This window comes from Mytilus galloprovincialis, chromosome 4 (genome assembly GCF_965363235.1).
Source record: "Mytilus galloprovincialis chromosome 4, xbMytGall1.hap1.1, whole genome shotgun sequence".
In the NCBI taxonomy this organism is placed as follows: domain Eukaryota; kingdom Metazoa; phylum Mollusca; class Bivalvia; order Mytilida; family Mytilidae; genus Mytilus; species Mytilus galloprovincialis.
The window spans coordinates 60,974,095-60,996,610 of NC_134841.1; the positions used below are offsets into that span (position 1 = coordinate 60,974,095).

General features: G+C 32.1%; 1 protein-coding gene across 1 annotated transcript in view; it reads left to right on the forward strand.

Moving 5' to 3' along the window:
* Positions 1-20,704, forward strand: part of LOC143072610 (protein SERAC1-like) — a 30,332-nt gene extending 9,628 nt beyond the window's left edge. Inside the window, exons 2-17 of the mRNA XM_076247647.1 lie at positions 2,668-2,832; positions 3,185-3,218; positions 4,689-4,819; positions 5,737-5,793; positions 6,391-6,519; positions 8,012-8,130; positions 8,434-8,553; positions 9,393-9,506; positions 9,840-10,002; positions 13,308-13,458; positions 15,537-15,693; positions 16,142-16,242; positions 17,567-17,664; positions 18,185-18,367; positions 18,928-19,074; positions 20,356-20,704. Of these exons, the coding sequence (XP_076103762.1) occupies positions 2,727-2,832; positions 3,185-3,218; positions 4,689-4,819; positions 5,737-5,793; positions 6,391-6,519; positions 8,012-8,130; positions 8,434-8,553; positions 9,393-9,506; positions 9,840-10,002; positions 13,308-13,458; positions 15,537-15,693; positions 16,142-16,242; positions 17,567-17,664; positions 18,185-18,367; positions 18,928-19,074; positions 20,356-20,534 (1,989 nt within the window). The 5' untranslated portion in view covers positions 2,668-2,726 and the 3' untranslated portion in view covers positions 20,535-20,704. The remainder of the gene's footprint in view (positions 1-2,667; positions 2,833-3,184; positions 3,219-4,688; positions 4,820-5,736; positions 5,794-6,390; positions 6,520-8,011; positions 8,131-8,433; positions 8,554-9,392; positions 9,507-9,839; positions 10,003-13,307; positions 13,459-15,536; positions 15,694-16,141; positions 16,243-17,566; positions 17,665-18,184; positions 18,368-18,927; positions 19,075-20,355) is intronic.
* Positions 20,705-22,516: the final 1,812 nt, after the last annotated feature.

Genomic DNA, 22,516 nt, shown 5'->3' on the forward strand with positions numbered 1-22,516 from the left:
ATTGTCATCCGAACAAATTGAAAACTGTACCTATACGCCTTATTTAAGTCTAGATTTTTAGTATTCGTATTGATATCTTAGAAAGTCTTACTGATTAAAATACTACAATAGGAAACAATTTGACAATGATTGACTTTAGTAGTGTCAACCCTGTGATTATGACCCGAGTATATAGCAAAATCCTAAATACACCGTTAAACTTTGGTGGTGCGCCTGTCAGATGCGGAACGTACAGATAAGATAATATATAACAGGTGAATATACTATTGGTATCGGTATCGGATTCGACCCGGAACTTGTTAATTATTGTCAATATCAATTATGTGGAAAACAAAAGGGTCTGGAGTGGTGTAATTTTTAATCTACACCATTGTCCTATATTAGCTATATATAAAGTTGAATTCTTTGATTTGTCGTTTTTACCCGATGACGGCTGACAAATTTGACCTCGTCATTTTAGTATTATAGATATGTTTTTCCTGTTATTATGTCCCCTTACATATTGTCATTTAATCTTAACTTGTGTAAAAGAGGGACGAAAGATACCAAAGGGACAGTCAAACTCATAAATCTAAAACAAACTGACAAGGCCATGGCTAAAAATGAAAAGGACAAATAAACAGCAGCACACACGACACAACATAGAAAACTAAAGAATAAACAACACGAACCCCACCAAAAAACTATGGGTGATCTCAGGTGCTCCGGAAGGCAGGTCCTGCTCCACATGTGGCACCCGTCGTGATGCTTATGTGATAACAAATCCGGTAAATAGTCTAATTATACCCCGCTTTAAAAAAGGGGGGGTATACTGTTTTACCTCTGTCTGTCCGTCCGTCCGTCAGTCCGTCTGTCCGTCAGTCAGTCCGTCCCATGAAACTTTCGTCACATTTTTCTCAGGAACTACACATCCACCCTTACTGTAATTTGGTATCAACATTATATATGTCAGCCATACCGTGTGATGCGTTTTCAGATTCATCACTTGACAACTTCCTGTTTACCGAACACTTGTATGATTTTACACATGATAGCCAAGTTGAAAATTTTCATCACATTTTTCTCAGGAACTACAATACAAGGATTTCTGAAATTTGGTTTCAGGGTTTATCTAAGTCAGCTATACCGTGTGATGTGTTTTCAGATTGATCACTTGACAACTTCCTGTTTACCGAACACTTGTATGATTTTACACATGATAGCCAAGTTGAAAATTTTCGTCACATTTTTCTCAGGAACTACACATCCACCCTTTCTGTAATTTGGTATCAACATTTATATATGTCAGCCATACCGTGTGATGCGTTTTCAGATTCATCACTAGACAACTTCCTGTTTACCGAACACTTGTATGATTTCACACATGACAGCCAAGTTGAAAATTTTCGTCACATTTTTCTCAGGAACTACAATACAAGGATTTCTGAAATTTGGTTTCAGGATTTATATAAGTCAGCTATACCGTGTGATGCGTTTTCAGATTCATCACTCGACAACTTCCTGTTTACCGAACACTTGCATATTTTTACACTATTAATATTATCCACTTGCAGCGGGGGTATCATCAGTGAGCAGTAGCTCGCAGTTTCACTTGTTCGGTAGGTCACATTCATGAAAGGGAAGGGGATTGTAGTTACGACATAAGGAACATATCTGATATCATTTGTGAAACAGTTATTCCATAACGGTCAACCAACTCGTGATGGCGTCCGTAAAATTTACGAAGGGATGATATCAACTTCACCATTTGGAACTCTTGGTTTAATAGCTTCTTTGTGAGCAGCAACCCTCTATCAAGAAAATCATGATAAGAAATGCAAGCACGGGAATATTGTATCAGTTGGGAGATATATACCCCGTATGCAGGTGCTGCTGGAATGTTGCTACTTAGAAATGGAAAGTTCACAATTGGAAAGCTGAAATCATCTCTTTTGTCGTAAAGTTTTGTTTTCAACCGACCCTCATTGTCAATTTCTAGATGTAAGTCAAGATATGAGGCCGACTTAACTGTATCTGTAGTATCCTTTATCTCTAGCTCAATTGGATAGATGCGTTCCACATAGTCACCAAATTTTGAATTATTTAGTGAAAGAACATCATCTATGTAGCGAAAAGTAGAGTTAAAGGATATTGCTAATTTTTTATCTTTCTTCCTAAGAAGTTCCTGCAATGGATGTTTGAGTGCCTAACCTTAAAAAAACATCACTTAACATGGAGATTTAAAAGTTGTTAAGTCCGGAAAATTGAATACTAGTAAAACTAAAATTTGAGGCAGTACTTTTCACCAGTCCTTACACTTTTAGACAAATTATTATGCTCAGTACAACTAGATAGGTCCAGGTAGTCTGCAACATACATACTATTGTTTCTCATATATTCCTTACTGAAGTATAGAAACTTTTCAAATGAAAGGGTTTGATGAACCTAGAGTATGTTGTCTAAGACCTCTAACTACTATTGCGGAGTCAATGTCCAAACTGGGCATAACTCACAACCAAGATGGCCCTATATAGCTAAGTCCCTTAGCAAGATTTGGTGTAAAAATTCTTCAAAATCCAAAGCCTTTAATTCCAGAATTTTATATTTTTTTAATAACCAAAACCTTATCAGAATTTTATTTAATATACTATGTATACATTTTATATAACATAATCTTTTTACTTTCAGATTATTTTGATATGATGGATTCTAGCACTAAAAACCTGTAATAAAAAGTTTATCCTGTTATGTTCAGTGGTCTACTTTACAAGCTATGTCGACCTAGATGGTATACTATTTTTGTTAGGAAACACCTTCATCATACCAGGAAAAAACATACAAGGAAAATACAGTGTGAGTTTTAAACCAATATTAAATACTGTTAAAAGTTGTTCATTTCCTTTAGAATTAAATTTAATGATTTACAAATAGCGAAGTTGCTTTTGTTGATGATTTAATGGACAGTTGAAACGACATGCTTGCTTGTCAACACAACACAATATCATACAGGAAATTACATTTTTACAATTATATATTTGCCATTAATATGCAATAATATGCTTTAAAATTGCTTTACAGTGACCTATAGTTGTTAATTTCTGTGTCATTTTGGTCTCTTGTGGAGAGTTGTCTCATTGGCAATTATACCACATCTTCTTTTTTGTATGATGTTTTAAATTTACTCTAGATATTTTTCTTTTTATAGATTCTGTTGGTGTATTCACAGTTTCAGCAATTTGGTAAGTTTAAACCCTTGTCTGAGCCATTGGTTTCCTGGTAGACCCCCCCCCCCCCCCCCCCCCCCCCAAATCTGCAGTTAAAAAGATGATATTAAGTTTATGTCCTACTGTCACTTCTATGCTAAACAGGATTATAATGAAACATTTAGGGCAAGATTGGTAGGGTCAGGGTGGAGTGGCATAATCCATGTACTATCAATAATAAACAAACAAATAAAAAGCATTCTTCATGGTTTGATCCATTACTCAAAGTTCATATGCATATGCATATACATGTATATATTTTTATACATAATAACTGCACTTTTGCACTGAATGAAGTTGTAGGTTTGCGCTTTCCATCTTTTAAAATTTTGATCTATGAGGGATACTCTTATGTGTGGTATTATCAAAACGTTATACAGATATTTCTCTAATTCTATGGAAATTTATCCCTTTCAGAACCCATTGAATAAAAAATTTAATCAATGTGTGGTTGCCGGTGATCTCAAAAGATTATTGGATGATGTTAAGGGTCATGACCTTTTTAGCTAACTGGATGAATCAAAATATGCTATGACAGGTGTTAATGAAATTGACAACTTCGTGCAATGCGAAAGGCACTCGAAGGGGATTTTCGATTAACAAAAAAAGAAAATTTATTTTTTAATCATTAGAGAAACAGATTCTTACATAGTTACTCTTGGATTATCGGATTTATCCAATCGAGATAGTTAAATTATTAGTTTTAAAGTCCAAGCCTCGGCTCCGACTTTAAAATTGATAATTTAACTATCTTGATTGGATAAATCCGATAATCCACTCGTATCAATGTAAGAATCTATATTTATCATGTTTATAGTCGTAATTTTTTTTAAATCTCACTTTAAACAATCAACAAAAAAAATCAAAGTCTTTCATAAATTAGAGATAACTCATGTTTCATGAATGGGGACATATGATAAAATTATAAGTTTGGAATGAACTATTATAAGTTTATAGTATGAAATTCAAAACAGTGTAGCTGTGGCCATTGATTGACACATTAAAATCATCCATTGACTGGGACAATTTAGGTGAACGTTTGTATGTAACGACCAATGTTCACTATGTACTTTTTAAAGATACTTAAACTATGGGGTCACCAAAGGTTCTCAACACCTAAATAAAGTAATTCGAAAAATTAATCAGAAATAACACGATATTTTGATTTATATCAATTATATAAATCAAAACACAAAGGTTATTGCTGATTAATTTTTCGAATTATTTTATAATTAAAGGCGTTAAGAAACCTTTGGAGACCCCACAGTTTAAATGTCTATCGTAGGTACGTCGTGAACAGTGGTCGTTACAGACAAACGTTCACGTAAATTGTCCCAGTCAATGGATGATTTTAATGTGTCAATCAATGGCAACAGCTACACTGTTTTGAATTTCATACTAAGTTTGGAATGAACTATTATTGAATTGGAATTACCTCATTTTCAGTGGAGCTGTTGTATATTTAGAGATTAGATATTTAGGAAACCAGTTGTCCACAGTCACTGATGTGTTTGATACAGAGAAGAATAAATCCACATATATTTACTTGGATCCTGAGAAACAAGAATCTTTCCAAGGTAAGGCCGTAGTTTTTTATTTTTAGTTTTACGAACCCTCCTACCCTAATTTTTGCCAAATAGGAAAAAAAATAAAATCAAAAATGTTGATTTTTTTTTTTTTTTTTCTCCTCCGACCCAGTGTTTTTCATGCAAAAAAAAAAAAATTTTAGTTCATAACTGCATGAAAGAATCTAAATTTATGCTCTTGGTGATTTAGTAAGTTGTTGCACATTGATTTTCAATTCAAACCTTGTCAAGAAAAAAAAAATAGTTGTTACACTAGTAGAAAATCTCCTGGTGAAATAAAAAAATTTTTTTTTTGATATTGACGGTTGGTATTTAAAAAAAAAATCAGCAGCAGCAGTTTTTTTTTTTTTTTTTTTTCGTCCTCCTACCCATTGGTTTTGTCAAAAAATTTCGTAAAACTAAAAATATAATAACTATGGCCTAATGTGCTAAAATATGTCTGTCACATGATTGGACAACCTATGCATTTAACAGATGCACCATTATCATTTTTGTGTTCTGCAAAATATTACTTAACCTCAAGTTAAAGATTGTAAAGATAGAAAAGAAGTTTTCTGTTAGTCTGTTTGATGTTAGACTACTAATAAAAATAGCAAGGTCCAATAATTTCTGGATTTAAGTAGCCAAGTGCTACCAATCATATTTCTATGCTCTTAAATACACTTAAACACTATTTGATTGATGTGTATTGCCATCATGACAGAATCTTGTATGCATAAGTTATCGACCAGATTTGAAGAGATACCATTATTTAAAGCTGCACATGCTTATCACTGAACCAATTTGTAGCAGTCAGTTCAGTCATTTATAAAAGTATTCTTTATAAAGCATAGTTAATAACAAATATTGTTTTAAATTCATAATGAAAGCAATATCATATTGTGTATCCTTTTGATAATTTATTTTAGACACGAGGAAGAGATCACGTGTGAGGAAAGTTAAAGATTTTATATCCGAGAAGTCAGGTAATGAAAGTATTACAAAAAAGATAATGTATAAATAATTGTAGATGTATAGTATAGAACTAGAGTCATTTTTTAGCGCATTTTGCCAGGAGATTCATTTTGAGGTTTTTAATCACTTGGTGCCTGCTGACAGTATGTTCATATAGGACATCTTCTTAACTTGACCACAATTAGTTTAAGGATCTTTTGTTTTAAATATATTTTATGATACATTTTGTACTGTCAAATTTCTGACAAATTATCAATAATCACCACAAACTATTGGTCATTGAGCAAAGGAAAACAACTTGTAAAGATTAACAAATGTACTGAACTGCATTGTATGATATAAAGTCAAAAGTTCAGGAAAACTTACCCCAAAAAATAGTAAAAAACTTGACTTGATGATGCAATTAAAAATGCAATCATATTTCTGAATTAATAAATAGTATAATTCACTGCAATGTGATTATACTAGGTTTAACAGCACCTTTTTGCTCTTAAAATAAATAAATGTGAAATAGCTAATGGTTGCAATTCAGTTCAGGGGGTTAAAGGATGTCTAACACTTACAACCTTCAGTAAGGACTCTAATTATTACCTTTGTTATTTTTTTAGTGAAACATTTACCATGGATTTATACAAAGAAGGACAATCCTAAATCTCTATTGAAATTGGCAAGATCATCAGATCAGGGCCTCAGATGTCTGGGTGTAAAACAGCTCTCAAAACACCATGATTGGGAAGGTAAATCTGTTATACATTTATCTAGTTGCATAGTAAAACCTGTAGTTACAGAACCTATATAGATCAGAAATCCATGTAAACTGAGCTGTTAAAGCCTGTTATAGATGTCATTGGAGTAGTGACATTAGTTCAATGCAATTTATGTATCAGTGTTACCTCCCATTTTCCACAACAACAAAAAATACTGTGAATTCATTATTCTTTGGAAACTAATTTTTGTAGACTTCATGGGTATAGGTAAACCAAGAAGGTTGTAAAAAGTACAAATATTTAGAAGGCTTGTATGCAGATTTTGGCAACACCAGGGATTCTGGGAATCAATTACCCACAAAACCCCTCTGAAATAAATAAAACCCCAGTAGGTTATGTATGATGCATCAAAATTATTGAAAAATAAGGTCTATGCTTGCCCTTGAGGTATAAAATATTTGAAAAAGTTTTGACAAGAATGCTGTTTTGATTCAACTCACTTAAGGGCATACGATACAGTTACAGGGGAGGTAATGATGTTGCTAATGTAAAATGTTATTTTCGCGACGTCAAACTATGACATATCTAGAAAAGATGCTTTTTTCGACTGATTTTAATCATTCAAACTGATTTAATTTGAAAACGAGTGCATGGACCCCTATTTTTCAAAATGACATTTTGTTTCATTTTGCAGGGAGATTATGTGGATCAAATTTTGTAAAACTGTAAATAGTGTAATTTTTTTAATTTTGATAAATATACAGCAAAAAATTACGTTGTTTTCTCAATTCATGACCATTTGATTAATATGAGTTATTTCTGAATAAGAAATGCATCAATTTTTATGATGCTTATAAAATACAGAAATTACATATTATTTAACAAAAAACAATTTGTGTTTATCTTTTAAAACCAAAAAGTTATGGCTTTCTTTCGAAAGAGATAATACGGCCACAAATCCGAATTTTGAGCAAATATACAAAATTTCGACATCATTGAACTCAAAAAGTAGCACATGAAGGTATATTTTTATTACATATTTGATTTAATCAGGCAAAAAAATAGCCTATATGGAAATTTTTATCAAACTGTAAATACGGGATCAAAACTGTATCGTATGCCCTTAAAACATTGTTTGATATGAATAAAATCATAATATGCTATAGTTTGGACATATGCCTACACACCTTTTTTTCTAGGATTTCTTGAACATCATTATTGTTAATCATGATAAAAGGGGTTTATGAGACCAAAAGAATTCAGATATAGAGTCTTGAACTGAAATATTAAAGTTTACAAATCTACAGTGACAGTAGTACTGTTAATAAACTTATAACAATCAGTCCTACACTGCCTGGCAGTACTATACGCTAACAGGAAATTAAGGTTATTTGCTCATATGGTTGTAATACATGTAGTGAACTGTTAACATTAACATATAATATTTTTAGATGTTATACTGAAAGAGAGTGAAGTATTAGTTTTTTGTTTAGATTTTTAACATAGATTCCTACTTTAACAGACTACCAGTATAGAAACATAGCCCAGGCTTTAGATACTAGAACAATGATTGGACTAGCCAGATCTCAGGACGTGGATCCAAGATTTTTCTTACCAATGCCAAAAGCACCACCAAGTAAGGTTTGTACTGAATTAAATATGGAGGGAAGAGGAGGGAGGGGGATGCACATGTTATACCAGTAAACATAGAATAAAATATTTACATCATTGAAGGTAATACATTGTTGTAAGGGAGATAACTATTACTACAAATTGTATTCGTAAATATATGTAAAAAATGTAAAATGGATAATTTAGTGTGTTGGTTTATTGAGGGTTGTTACAGCATGGGATATAAGTTATGCCATGAATTTGTCTTTTTTGTGTGTATTTATCATTTTTTTCACTACAGTGGGTACATGTATTATTATATATCATTTACAGGTTTGGTTAGAAGACGAATATAGGACTTTGATATCCTCACTACAGAACGAAGATCTAGATAAATGTCTCAAACATTTTGCAACAAAAGCATTGCAGCTGGGCAATAATGCGGATGAGAGGGTAATTCTAAAAATATTTTAAAAAAGTATTTACAAACCCAAAATTAGGTTTTAGATGTTTTTAAATACTGTTAAATCTACAGAGATCAAACTGTTAGTAGCGGGCAGAGTTTCAGGTCTACTCTGTGGTATTAAAAACAACCATTCATTTTGTCAGTTTTTTTTTCCGAATAATGAAAACTTGATCTACAATAAATTAGGAATGCCATTGTTTTTTTGTTCTAAGAAAAAGATATATATAAAATATGCAAATTTCTGCATATTAAAATAAAATTAAATAGGACATGCAAATTTGAGTTAAATTTTAATGCAATGCATTTAGATCCTTTCTCTCATGGTTGTCGTCTATTATCTATTTCTTTCATGAAGAGATATTTTTCATATCACACTGCACTGATACAAAAAAAGTGGTACCAAAAATGTGATAATTTGATAAATAGCTTATCCAGCATCATGGGGACAATGGTGCTACTTTTCCATTGGCTATTTGTCAGGTCATTGATGACTTTCAAAGGTTATGAAAACAAAAATTTCGTCCTTGGAAAAGGACATATGTGATTTCTACAATAATATACATGTATAAAACACTCACACTTTTCACCTGAAAATCTTCTTGTAAATTTTATTACCCGTACATTCTAAAGCTACAAAAAGTTTTAAAATGTCTTATGTTTATATTTGAGGCTGGAACAGGACATCTGGGTAAAAACATATCAACTCTTATTACATTTAAATAGTAATGATTAACTTATTAAACCGATTATAAATAACAATCTGTTTACAATGTTTCAATTTGTGTTCACTGTGCAACTATTATAAGATAAGTGATTTTTGTTTTAGGACAGTTTATTCAGTTTTGGCGGAACAGGTTTGGAATTTGCCAAGTCAGTCAGTTCTGTTCCAGAAGAAAGAGTAGAGATTGTTTGTTTACAGGCTTTAGCCAGTCATTCTGCAGTAAGACTTGTAAAACAATATTATATTTTTCATTACTTTTTATACGAAAACAATGAAATTAACCATATTCCTTCAGATTCTGAAAAAAAAATAATATGCTTTAATCTACTATTCTACATTGCAAATAGTAGCTATACATATTTTATACAGAAATTTCGATAATATGAAAGTAAAATAATCCTGACTTCTATCAGCATAAAATTGTGGTATTCTTGAACCTGCAAAGTCAGAAAAGTTGGACCAAGAAAATTTAAAAATCGCTGTTTATAACAGTCATGTCTAAAACTTTCTTATAGGACACTTGTCATTATTATTTTGTTCTTTAACTTTTAGGATTTTAGATGTTGTCAAAACATAATAAAGATGGGAGGCGTACAGTTGCTACAGCAGACGTACACCAAAAGACATAAAAGTATTGTGATACGAAGACAGATTGCCAAAACTCTTGGAAACCTTTCTGTTCATCAATGTTTCCATGAAGAAATTATTAGAGCAGGTACATGGAATTTTTTTAAGTATACATACTGCAGATTTTTTATTGGTTTTGTGGTTTTGGAAAAACCAGAAGTATAACTAATTAAAAAAAAATACCACAAATTTATAGCCTTGTATGCAAAAATTGTCAAATCCTTATAACATAATCATGATAATACAACTGTAGAATATTAAAAAAAATATGACTTTCCTTTTCAGTCTTGCAGTATATTTTTTATGCCCCACCTACGATAGTAGAGGGGAATTTAGTTTTCTGGTCTGTGGCTCCGTTCGTTTGTTCATTCGCCCGTCCGTTCGTTCGTTCCGCTTCAGATTAAAGTTTTTGGTCAAGGTAGTTTTTGATGAAACTGAAGTCCAATCAACTTGAAACTTAATACACATGTTCCCTATAGTATAATCTTAATTCCAATTTAGATATTTACCCAATTTCAAAGTCCATGGAACATGGAAAATGATAGTGCAAGTGGGGCATCCGTGTACTTTAGACACATTCTTGTTTTCAAATGTAAAAGATTTTTCATACATTTTTCAGCAGCTTTGGAATATGGCAGAATATTGATAAGGACCTTTGCTATAGTTTCATTCAGGATGCTGCTTGTTAGAACTTTCACAAAATATATTTCAAAGTGGCTTTAATCACAATCTCAGTTATCATTTAGGTGCTGGGTGCTTCATATAAACAGTAGTCATACTAATTATCAAAAACCTTTTTTTTCTAATACAGGATGGGTAACAGTTCTATCGAGATGGATATCATCGTCTGACTTAACTTTGTCTCTCTTTCTAATACGGGATGGGTAACAGTTCTATCGAGATGGATATCATCGTCTGACTTAATCTTGTCTCTCTTTCTAATACAGGATGGGTAACAGTTCTATCGAGATGGATATCATCGTCTGACTTAATCTTGTCTCTCTTTCTAATACAGGATGGGTAACAGTTCTATCGAGATGGATATCATCGTCTGACTTAACTTTGTCTCTCTTTCTAATACAGGATGGGTAACAGTTCTATCGAGATGGATATCATCGTCTGACTTAATCTTGTCTCTCTTTCTAATACAGGATGGGTAACAGTTCTATCGAGATGGATATCATCGTCTGACTTAACTTTGTCTCTCTTTCTAATACGGGATGGGTAACAGTTCTATCGAGATGGATATCATCGTCTGACTTAATCTTGTCTCTCTTTCTAATACAGGATGGGTAACAGTTCTATCGAGATGGATATCATCGTCTGACTTAATCTTGTCTCTCTTTCTAATACAGGATGGGTAACAGTTCTATCGAGATGGATATCATCGTCTGACTTAACTTTGTCTCTCTTTCTAATACGGGATGGGTAACAGTTCTATCGAGATGGATATCCTCGTATGACTTAACTTTGTCTCTCTTTCTAATACAGGATGGGTAACAGTTCTATCGAGATGGATATCATCGTCTGACTTAACTTTGTCTCTCTTTCTAATACGGGATGGGTAACAGTTCTATCGAGATGGATATCATCGTCTGACTTAATCTTGTCTCTCTTTCTAATACAGGATGGGTAACAGTTCTATCGAGATGGATATCATCGTCTGACTTAATCTTGTCTCTCTTTCTAATACAGGATGGGTAACAGTTCTATCGAGATGGATATCATCGTCTGACTTAACTTTGTCTCTCTTTCTAATACAGGATGGGTAACAGTTCTATCGAGATGGATATCATCGTCTGACTTAATCTTGTCTCTCTTTCTAATACAGGATGGGTAACAGTTCTATCGAGATGGATATCCTCGTATGACTTAACTTTGTCTCTCTTTCTAATACAGGATGGGTAACAGTTCTATCGAGATGGATATCATTGTCTGACTTAACCTTGTCTCTCTTTCTAATACAGGATGGGTAACAGTTCTATCGAGATGGATATCATTGTCTGACTTAACTTTGTCTCTCTTTCTTATACAGGATGGGTAACAGTTCTATCGAGATGGATATCATCGTCTGACTTAACCTTGTCTCTCTTTCTAATACAGGATGGGTAACAGTTCTATCGAGATGGATATCATTGTCTGACTTAACTTTGTCTCTCTTTCTTATACAGGATGGGTAACAGTTCTATCGAGATGGATATCATTGTCTGACTTAATCTTGTCTCTCTTTCTAATACGGGATGGGTAACAGTTCTATCGAGATGGATATCATCGTCTGACTTAACTTTGTCTCTCTTTCTAATACAGGATGGGTAACAGTTCTATCGAGATGGATATCATCGTCTGACTTAACTTTGTCTCTCTTTCTAATACGGGATGGGTAACAGTTCTATCGAGATGGATATCATCGTCTGACTTAACTTTGTCTCTCTTTCTAATACAGGATGGGTAACAGTTCTATCGAGATGGATATCATCGTCTGACTTAATCTTGTCTCTCTTTCTAATACAGGATGGGTAACAGTTCTATCGAGATGGATATCATCATCTGACTTAACTTTGTCTCTCTTTCTAATACAGGATGGGTAACAGTTCTATCGAGATGGATATCATCGTCTGACTTAACCTTGTCTCTCTTTCTAATACAGGATGGGTAACAGTTCTATCGAGATGGATATCATTGTCTGACTTAATCTTGTCTCTCTTTCTAATACGGGATGGGTAACAGTTCTATCGAGATGGATATCATCGTCTGACTTAACTTTGTCTCTCTTTCTAATACAGGATGGGTAACAGTTCTATCGAGATGGATATCATCGTCTGACTTAACTTTGTCTCTTTCTAATACAGGATGGGTAACAGTTCTATCGAGATGGATATCATTGTCTGACTTAACTTTGTCTCTCTTTCTAATACGGGATGGGTAACAGTTCTATCGAGATGGATATCATTGTCTGACTTAACTTTGTCTCTCTTTCTAATACAGGATGGGTAACAGTTCTATCGAGATGGATATCATCGTCTGACTTAATCTTGTCTCTCTTTCTAATACAGGATGGGTAACAGTTCTATCGAGATGGATATCATCGTCTGACTTAACCTTGTCTCTCTTTCTAATACGGGATGGGTAACAGTTCTATCGAGATGGATATCATCGTCTGACTTAATCTTGTCTCTCTTTCTAATACAGGATGGGTAACAGTTCTATCGAGATGGATATCATCGTCTGACTTAACCTTGTCTCTCTTTCTAATACGGGATGGGTAACAGTTCTATCGAGATGGATATCATCGTCTGACTTAATCTTGTCTCTCTTTCTAATACAGGATGGGTAACAGTTCTATCGAGATGGATATCCTCGTATGACTTAACTTTGTCTCTCTTTCTAATACAGGATGGGTAACAGTTCTATCGAGATGGATATCATCGTCTGACTTAACTTTGTCTCTACATGCAGCCAGAACATTAGCTAATCTAGACACAGATTTTGTTTCTTGCACTTATGAAGATGGAGTCTACCTCATTCACCCAATATATAGGGAAAAGTAAGTTTAATTTTCCAAAGTAAAGGAAAAAGATTTAGTCACTCACCATTTTATACATAGTTAATGGCATACATTGATGTTAGACCAAATAATTATGACGTCTCGGAAAGCTATTTTAAATTTTTGCTTTGACGCATTTCGATGTAAGGTGTCAAAGAAAAAAAATATCATAGCCATGATTATTTGGACTAACATTGATGCAAGGAAAGGAATTAGGTAAAACTTACTTTATAGCTAAAACTAACTTCATAATTATTTGGACTAACATTGATGCAAGGAAAGGAATTAGGTTAAACTTACTTTATAGCTGGAAGTTAATTGGGTATTCAGTACGTGGATTTATTTGCAAAGAATAAATGTTTGATGGCAGATGGGGTATTGCCTTGACTAAAATTTTATGCTTCTTTGATTTTATTGAGTTTTCAGGGTGAGTAGAATTTTAACATTAAAATGTAAAATAAAAGCTTATGAAGTTGATTTTCTACAATCTATTTTACTTGCCATTTATTATTTTAGTCTTCTTTGCTGCTTTAAAAATTTACAATCTTTCCTAAACTTACGGCCCTGAGTATTGTCTTTGTATTCTAAGTACTTGCTTTGACATGAAGCTATCTTTGACTGATACAGAACATTATCAATTTTGCAAAAGTGAGTTGCAACTTTACTTGTTATAGAATTTTACACACCTTTGTCTGAATAATGGTGTACTGTAGTCCGTCTGTTTGTCCTTCCACGTGCTCATCCATTCATTTAAAATTAAAAGCCTTTCAATATCAAACAACTAGATGATATTTTGAATATAGATCAAGGTAGTAGTACACAAAGTTTATTCAAACTTTATGCATAACTGTTTGTTCATGTTTTCTTAAAGATGTTACCTTAACATAAGGTTAAATTTAAAAGGTATTTTGTTCAGCTTTTTGAAGGCAGTATCTGACTAAATTTTGTTTTCGTTTACAGTTATTTATCATAACCTGATGTATTACAATCTATATAAATGTCATCACAAAAGTTTTGTCTTAGTAAGTAAGAGCTCATTGAATGAGCTTTCAAATAAATCAGACTGCAAATTATTAATGCAAGTCCCTCTGGTATCTTTCACCCTCCTTTTCATCTTTCAGGCCTTACAAAAAAAAGTTAAAATCATTAGCAGAGAGTATTTTCAAAAGACATTTAGCAACATAATATTTTCTTTACATGAATGAAGGAAACAAACACAAAAAAATATGTACTTAGGATCTGAATATAGAAATTGTCCTTCATATTTAGAAAAATTGTTATAACAAGTATTTTTTTAGCAGCACTTTGAGATAAATTTCAAAAAAGGGAGATAATCCTGCACTGAATGTTAGAAATAAAAGAATGTATTCATACAATTAATACTCTCCCTCGAAAATTGGTCCAAACTAAAAACACTATATACAGGGCTTAATAAGAGGCGAGTCATAAAAAAGGCTTGGTTTGCTTGCAGTTACTTATTTTTTTCTGTGTGATACCCAAATACAACCCTGGCTTTACAGTTGAAGTTTACACTTAATAGAAACAATATTCTGTAAATAATGTACTATGCAGAATGTGTTGTACTTAGAAGTTACTATGAGCACCTTGGTACATGTTTATAAGTATTGGACTTATATATGACTATAGAACCCTACCTGTAATAGTGCCAAAGAAATACCTATCTAGTACTTATACAGCCGCTTATAATTAGAAAACTTATAAAACTAGTTCTACAAGAAGTCATATAATAGAAAATGAAGAATTCTTATATAAAGTAATAAAAATAATAACAATGAAATAGATGTCAATTTCATTACAATTAGAAGTTACTTTAAATTCAGAAATTATTGCGAGGTTTATAATAATGCAAATAATGCCACTGTCTGAGTATCTCAATAATAAGATCTGATTTTAGTATCTGATACATATATCTGTATGCAGATTTTCATCAACTCACAATAAATAATCTCCCATTTTTTTCTCCATTGTTCAAAAATCGTAATGAGGGATGGACACACTAATTTCTGAATCTACATTATGTAAAAGAAAAACATATTGTATAGTGGGTTTTTTTTCAGGGAATCAATCAATGCAGATATTGTGTTTGTACATGGCTTGCTAGGAGGACCATTTAAGACTTGGAGACAACAAGATCGTAAAGGACCAGGGGCAGATAAATCTTCAGATGGTACAGAAAGTGTAAAAAAAGGAACATATACATTTTGCTGGCCCAAGGTATTAAAACTTACATAATTAGATACTTTTACTATTTAGAATACTGGAAAGAGATAGGTGAAACAAAATATTGTATTTATACCACATTGTTTTGTTCATAGATTAAATGATAAAGTTAAAAAAAAAAAAGAAGAAAAAAAGGGATTGCTGTTTGAAATGGCACTGTGTTGGTTGACAAGGAAAAAAACTGTTTGTTGTCTAATTTTGTATGTGCACTAAAAATAATATTGTTTGGGAACTGACATCTTTTCTTACTTATATCATAATTTTGACATTTCTCACTTTTCTGAACCACACAACTCCAAATATATGTAAAGAGACTGTAATACAAGAAGAGAATAGTGCAGTTGTTATTTGGCATGTATCTTCTTTTTAGACATATTCATACTAAATATCCTTTCCATATTCAAAAAAATGTTATGTTAAATGTATATTTGACTACTTTCAGGATTGGTTGGCAAAAGACTGTGGTAATATTCGTATATTGTCTGTGGAATATGATACAGATCTCAGTACCTGGAATGCTAACTGCCCTTTTGAAACAGAGAAGTATGGTTTGCTCAGATTTTTGTCTGTTTTTTAAAATAAAAAAATAGCTCTTGCCGCAATATAGCCTATTAGTGCTGATGCAGCATAAGGTAATCACCAATCAATCAAACAATTTGCTCAGATTAGGTTCTCTTAATAATTGATTTTTATTTTCACAAATTATTTCATAATTAAAAAAAAAAGGTTAACACTAACAACCATTATTAAAATGTTCATGCATCACATTGATTTTTTTCTTTCTATATATTTTGTGGAGGAGGGTTGACAGCTTTGAAGGTTGAGAAAATATAAAAAAGAAGATGTTGTATGATTGCCAATGAGACAACTCTCCACAAGAGACCACATGACACAGAAATTAACAACTATAGGTCACCGTACGGCCTTCAACAATGAGCAAAGCCCATACCTCATAGTCAGCTATAAAAGGCCCCGAAATGACAATGCAAAACAATTCAAAGGAGGAAACTAACGGCATAATTTATGTACAAAAACTGAATGAAAAACAAATATGTAACAATAAACAAACGACAACCACTGAATTATAGGCTTCCGACTTGGGACAGGCACAAACATACAGAATGTGGCAGGGTTAAACATGTCAGCGGGATCCCAACCCTCCCCAGTTATGGAACAGTACTACATAAGAACAAACTACAAAAAAGTGTAATACAATACTAGGATCTAATACCAAGAATACTTTCCAATGTTTTTCCCATTTGTTGGTTAAATCTTCAACTATCTTCAAATTTTATTTAGTAGATAGGACTAGGTACAAACACCAACAATAGACAAGCCAACAAATAGATCCAAAGCTGATGCAATTTTGGATGAAAACAAAAATTTATGATTTTTAAGACTTTCTAAACATGATTTTTCAAGTTGAGTGGATTAATTTTGATTCTCAGTGTCTCTTGAAAAAAAGAGAGAAATAACCTTCAACCGAAAAATTTAAGCTTTTCAATTTTAGTATATATCATCTCAAACTATATCAAAATTTCAATTTCATTGGTAACTAAAACCTGAAATGTTCACTGGGGGTCTCATCGGGAGGTTCCGATCCCATATCTCGCTTACTGTTTTGTCAGATTCATATATCCCGCTAACACTCTATACGTAAGCAATTCTCATTTTTTTTATAATTTCCTGTATCCCACTAGACTTTTTTAAACAATTTCCTGTTTTCACGGAACAATTATTTGACTTTCATATGTCACAACAGTCCTGCTTCACGCTTAGACCCCAATGAGACCCAGTTCACCCTTGGGGGGACCAACAGCAGAAATTCTAGACCTTTGTGAGACCAAATTGTATTTTGTTCTTTTAGGAGGTCTTTAACTGTGAGAGCATCAAGCATATTACAGAAGTTAAAGAAGGCAGATATAGGCTCTCGACCTATTATATGGGTTGGCCATTCCATGGGAGGTAAGCACTGGAGATGCTACTGATGTATAATCTAGATTTTTCATTGTAAATAGCAAATAATTTTATCAAGTCATTTATACCTTTATAAATGCCTAAGAGGTCATCCGTTATTGCCACTAATTTCCAAAGCAGTGGGAGGGTTAAATCAACAAAAGATTTAATGTACACTTTTACGTTCTAGAATAGATATATATTTTTTCAAAGTGAAGTTTTATTCTATTGAAATGGGTTGATTCTTACTTTGTAGGAAAAAAGAAGGTTAAAAAAGTGTATATATATTGAATATTTGTGTACTTGAGAAAATGATTGAATATTATCAATGACCTTAAAGGCAATATACCTTAAAAAAATGAAAGAAAATGATTATGCATCATAATCTATGAATTTGAACCAATAATTCCATGGAATGTTTATTAAAAAGAAAGAAATAGTATATACTATATATTATTTGTCACAAAATTATTGTTCAGAGTTTATATGACAAGAAATATTTGAATATATATTAAATTTTCTTTTTCAGGCTTACTTATCAAACAGATTCTGTCCATTGCTGATGATACTCCGGGCCTTGACAATATAGTGAATAATACAGTGGGTGTGTTGTTCTACAGTACTCCCCATAGGGGCTCCAGTTTGGCACACCTGTCTAATCAGGCCAGTCTTATTGTAGCACCTACTGTGGAAGTCAAAGAAATGGGTAGAGGTATTAAATTAGTGTTAGATTATATCATTATATTGAAGCAGCTCATTTTAAAGCTCAGGTTTTTTTTGCTATGGCCAGTGTTTGCTTTATAAAAACATACCTGTTTATGTTTTTGTCAACTTTTTAAATCAATATCTGGTTTTTTTTTTCTTCTTCTGGAAAAACTTATTCAGGTTGGCTTATGTCCAAAAGTTTGGAAAGGCAGAAATGCAAATAATTTAAATGCATATAATCCAAATAAAGACTTCAATATTTGAGATAACTTAAAAGTTGGTATACTTTTATACTTTCATTTAAATGTTTGTAATAACAAATATTAAAATGCTGGATTTGATTTAACATTGCATATTTGTTTGATTCCCTTAATTGCATAAAAAAACAAATAATTTCCAAGACTTTACATTTTGAATATAAATGATGCATGTTAATACATTTTTTATTAAAAAAAAATATCAAAAACTATCAGTGAAAATTATGTACAAAGTGGAGCAACTCAATGATTATAACATTTATTTGAAATTTTATCGGAACTCTATAATTATACCCTTGCATTTATACAGATTCACCAATGTTAAGAAGATTACATAAAGATTTCCAACAGCTTGTTATGGAACATGGAATTCCCTGCCTAAGTTTTGGAGAATTAGAGAAAACCCAAATAAGGACACCAAAACTGAAAATGCTCATAGTACCTCCAGAATCTAGTGGTAAGAAGATCATTTAAATATACACTTGTCATAGACCACACATAATATGGTATCCCTGTTTGTCTATTTGGAATGGTCGAAATACTATGGATTTTCTACCCCAGAAATAGAATACATTTGCTATATTCAGCAAAACCTTGAATTAATAATGATCTGTCCTCAATGACTCTTTCAAATTGTATTTTATTTTGCCTTCCGCCTTTTTTGATTCATCTATATGTCCATCTACCCAGCATTTCACATTTGTTATTTTTTAGATCAGTTAAAGGTTAGAAACCTTTTGAACATTTTCTAATTTGCCATGAGTTTAAGAACTAACAATGTTAAAATTTAGGCAGGTTTTACTAGTTTGGCACTGCTCAAGTTGAGTGTGATTAATTTTCTTTTAATTTATATATTTTTGGTAAGATATATTGTGAATTCAATTTTATTCATTGGAGACCAATTTTCGTGGGTATTGGTGAGCTACGAATTTAAATGTTCAACAAATTACAAATTCTATATAGAATTGGAGACATTAGCAAAACCACGAAATCAAATATCCACGAAAATGCAAGTTTTCCTCAAACCACAAAAAAAAATGAGTTACTTGAAATTTTGAAAAAAATGGAATTTGTCATACCAGAGCTATTTGACCTCAATCGTCAAATTATAGGCATCTTTTATAAGCCTAAGTATGTCTTATTGAAAGTTTTCTGCAGAGTCATTTTTCTGACCAGTGATTGAAGCCTTCTCCAATATTCTTGTTCTTTTAAACAATTTAAATATAGTAATATAATATGTAGAGACAACAACATCTGGGTTACCGCAAGGTGATAGTTTTATTGAGTCTACCAGCTTTTCCGTTAGAAGGTGTTGGTTCACTCGTCACACACAATTTAAATATAGGTACAATGAGCATATCTAGCAAAGCTGTTTATTGATAACCTGAGACTTTTTTTAGTATATTTGTCAAGTTGATGTCCATATTTTTCACATGTGCTTGAGTAGTATACCCATTTTATCTTAAAATTAATAAAGCAGCAATTTTTTGTCTCAATTAAATAAAAAATTTTGAAGACTGAATTAAGACAGGTGGAAAAATTAATTAATTTATTGAAGAATCCAATCACAACTGAGGCATACAAATCATAAAGGTAAATATACGGTATATATAAAACAAGTAAACTTAAATGAAATAAAGTTAGATATCTTTGAATAGGTAATAAATTATAATATTTTTGTTTTGTATGAAAACCTGTTCTATAAACTTTTAGATAAATCTTTGAACGTTTTTTGTAGATCCTGGTATCGGAGAATTCCATGCTATGAAAACCAGTCATCTGAACATATGTAAACCTTGGGACAGAGACTCAGAACTTTACACAGAAACGCTTAAATTTATACGACGATGTCTACTTCAGGGCAGAATAGAAAACATTCTCAAAGCTGGAATGACATTCAAAGACTCTGATAGATAACAGTGTGGACAGATAACACCATTCACTGTGCAATTCATTCATAATATCTTATTCCTGATTCCTTAGTTCATACCTAATCCTTGGAAGGTTTTAACATAAGGGGTTTAGTTATCTAGTTGGAAAATGTTAGAAATATTTGTTGTTTTATTTAATAAAGGGCATTGACTTGAGCAATTATGTTTTATTTATGATGTTTTGCTAAGATGTTTTATTCATTGCAGTTAGGTTATCACCAAAACCAACTTTTATAACCCCACTCCATAGGAGAAATATACTGTTTTTCCCCTGTCTGTCCATCTCATTTTTCTCAGGAACTAAATAACTAGAGCTTCCTGAAAATCATTTTCAAGGCTCTTTGATTTTTGGTTACCAGTATTTACATATTCATCATTATTCGTTGGATACCAATTTGTCATTTAAACATTCAAGGCTATTATGTGACTCACTGTATTTAATTTACTTATTTAGTTTGGCAAATTTTTACCAACTACCTTATCTCAAACCAGCACATTTTAGACCTAAATCTCTATTCTTTACACTTGAGCTGGTAAGAATTGATTTGAGGAAAAATCACTTTGGACACAGATTCCCTAAAGAGGAGAATACTATTAGGATAGTAGCACTTCCTTAAACATACTTTGACCAATAATGAATTGAAGAAGGTAGTCAGTACACAAAACCAGAAAGGAAAAAAAAGTGTTAACTAACATCTGAATATGATAAATATAACCATTTAATTTTTTTTTTTAAATGGGGGGCAGGGGGGAGGGGGTCAGGAAAATGAACATACTGGCTTGGTAAGTGCTGAAAATTAATGAACTTGAATAAAACAGGATGGAAATATATTTTGATATTAAAAAAAATACAGGAAAAGCTACTACGTAGTATACTTGTAAAGTGAAAATAAATTTTCTTGCGGCAAAAAAATAAATAATGCAGAGAGGTCATGTTGCTGATGGGGATACAAAAATAGCTAGTCTGAATCTGCAAATTTTTTTTTAGCTTTCTGGATGACAAAAATGACCATATGAGTATTTGGACAATATGTTAAGAGATACATTTGTAACATCTGAAGAACAACTTTGAAAATGTTTTTTTTTTTCGTGTTCAGTTTTTTACTGATAGTTGTTCCTAGTTTTAAGGCAGTTAACATACATATAGTCAAGGGTTAATTTTTTCAGACATCAATATTAAACTTTATTGAATGTTACCAAATTTGACAGAAGCCTCATCTGCATAATTTGAATTTCTTATTTAATATTCCTATTAATGTCTATATTGGATTGATAAATGAATAGTCAATATAACACTTTAACAGTGGCAGCAGTAAGGAAAGGTGTGACACACAATTTCACAAGGAACTCTATAAAAAAAATAATGATACTTCCTTTCCTTTGAGATGTCAAAGGAATAATTTTTTTTGCCAGAATTACCTTTATCCATGCCACAGTGACATTAAAAAGTCTAATGACCTATATTCAATGTGTTGTCTTGTATCAATCTAGTACACAAAGAATACCCACACTGTCTAATACGGATACAGTCATACTGTTATATTTCATCAAGGATAGTAAGCTGTACAACTTTACAAACATGATAATGCTTGATTGATAAAAAATACAAAATGTGTATATTCTTCTATAAATGAATTTTTTATTCTACTCAATTGAGGAAGGATTGCCTCCCCTGACTCACTGTGAGACAATATTGCAAAATTATGTACATATATATATATATATATACACAAAAAAATACATTAATGTAAAAAACAACTACATTCTATCCATCTTGTTTTGGAAAGGATTTCTATACATATGTATAGGTTGAGCCTTTATCAATTTCCTTTGTTTTAAACAATAAAATCTTTGGATAAATTGAAATGTATTCTATATCACTTTTGAATCAAATTTTCTAACAAACAAATCCAGAAAGAAAAAAAACTGAAAAAGATTTAAAATCTTGGAGAAAGTTAGTCAATTTCC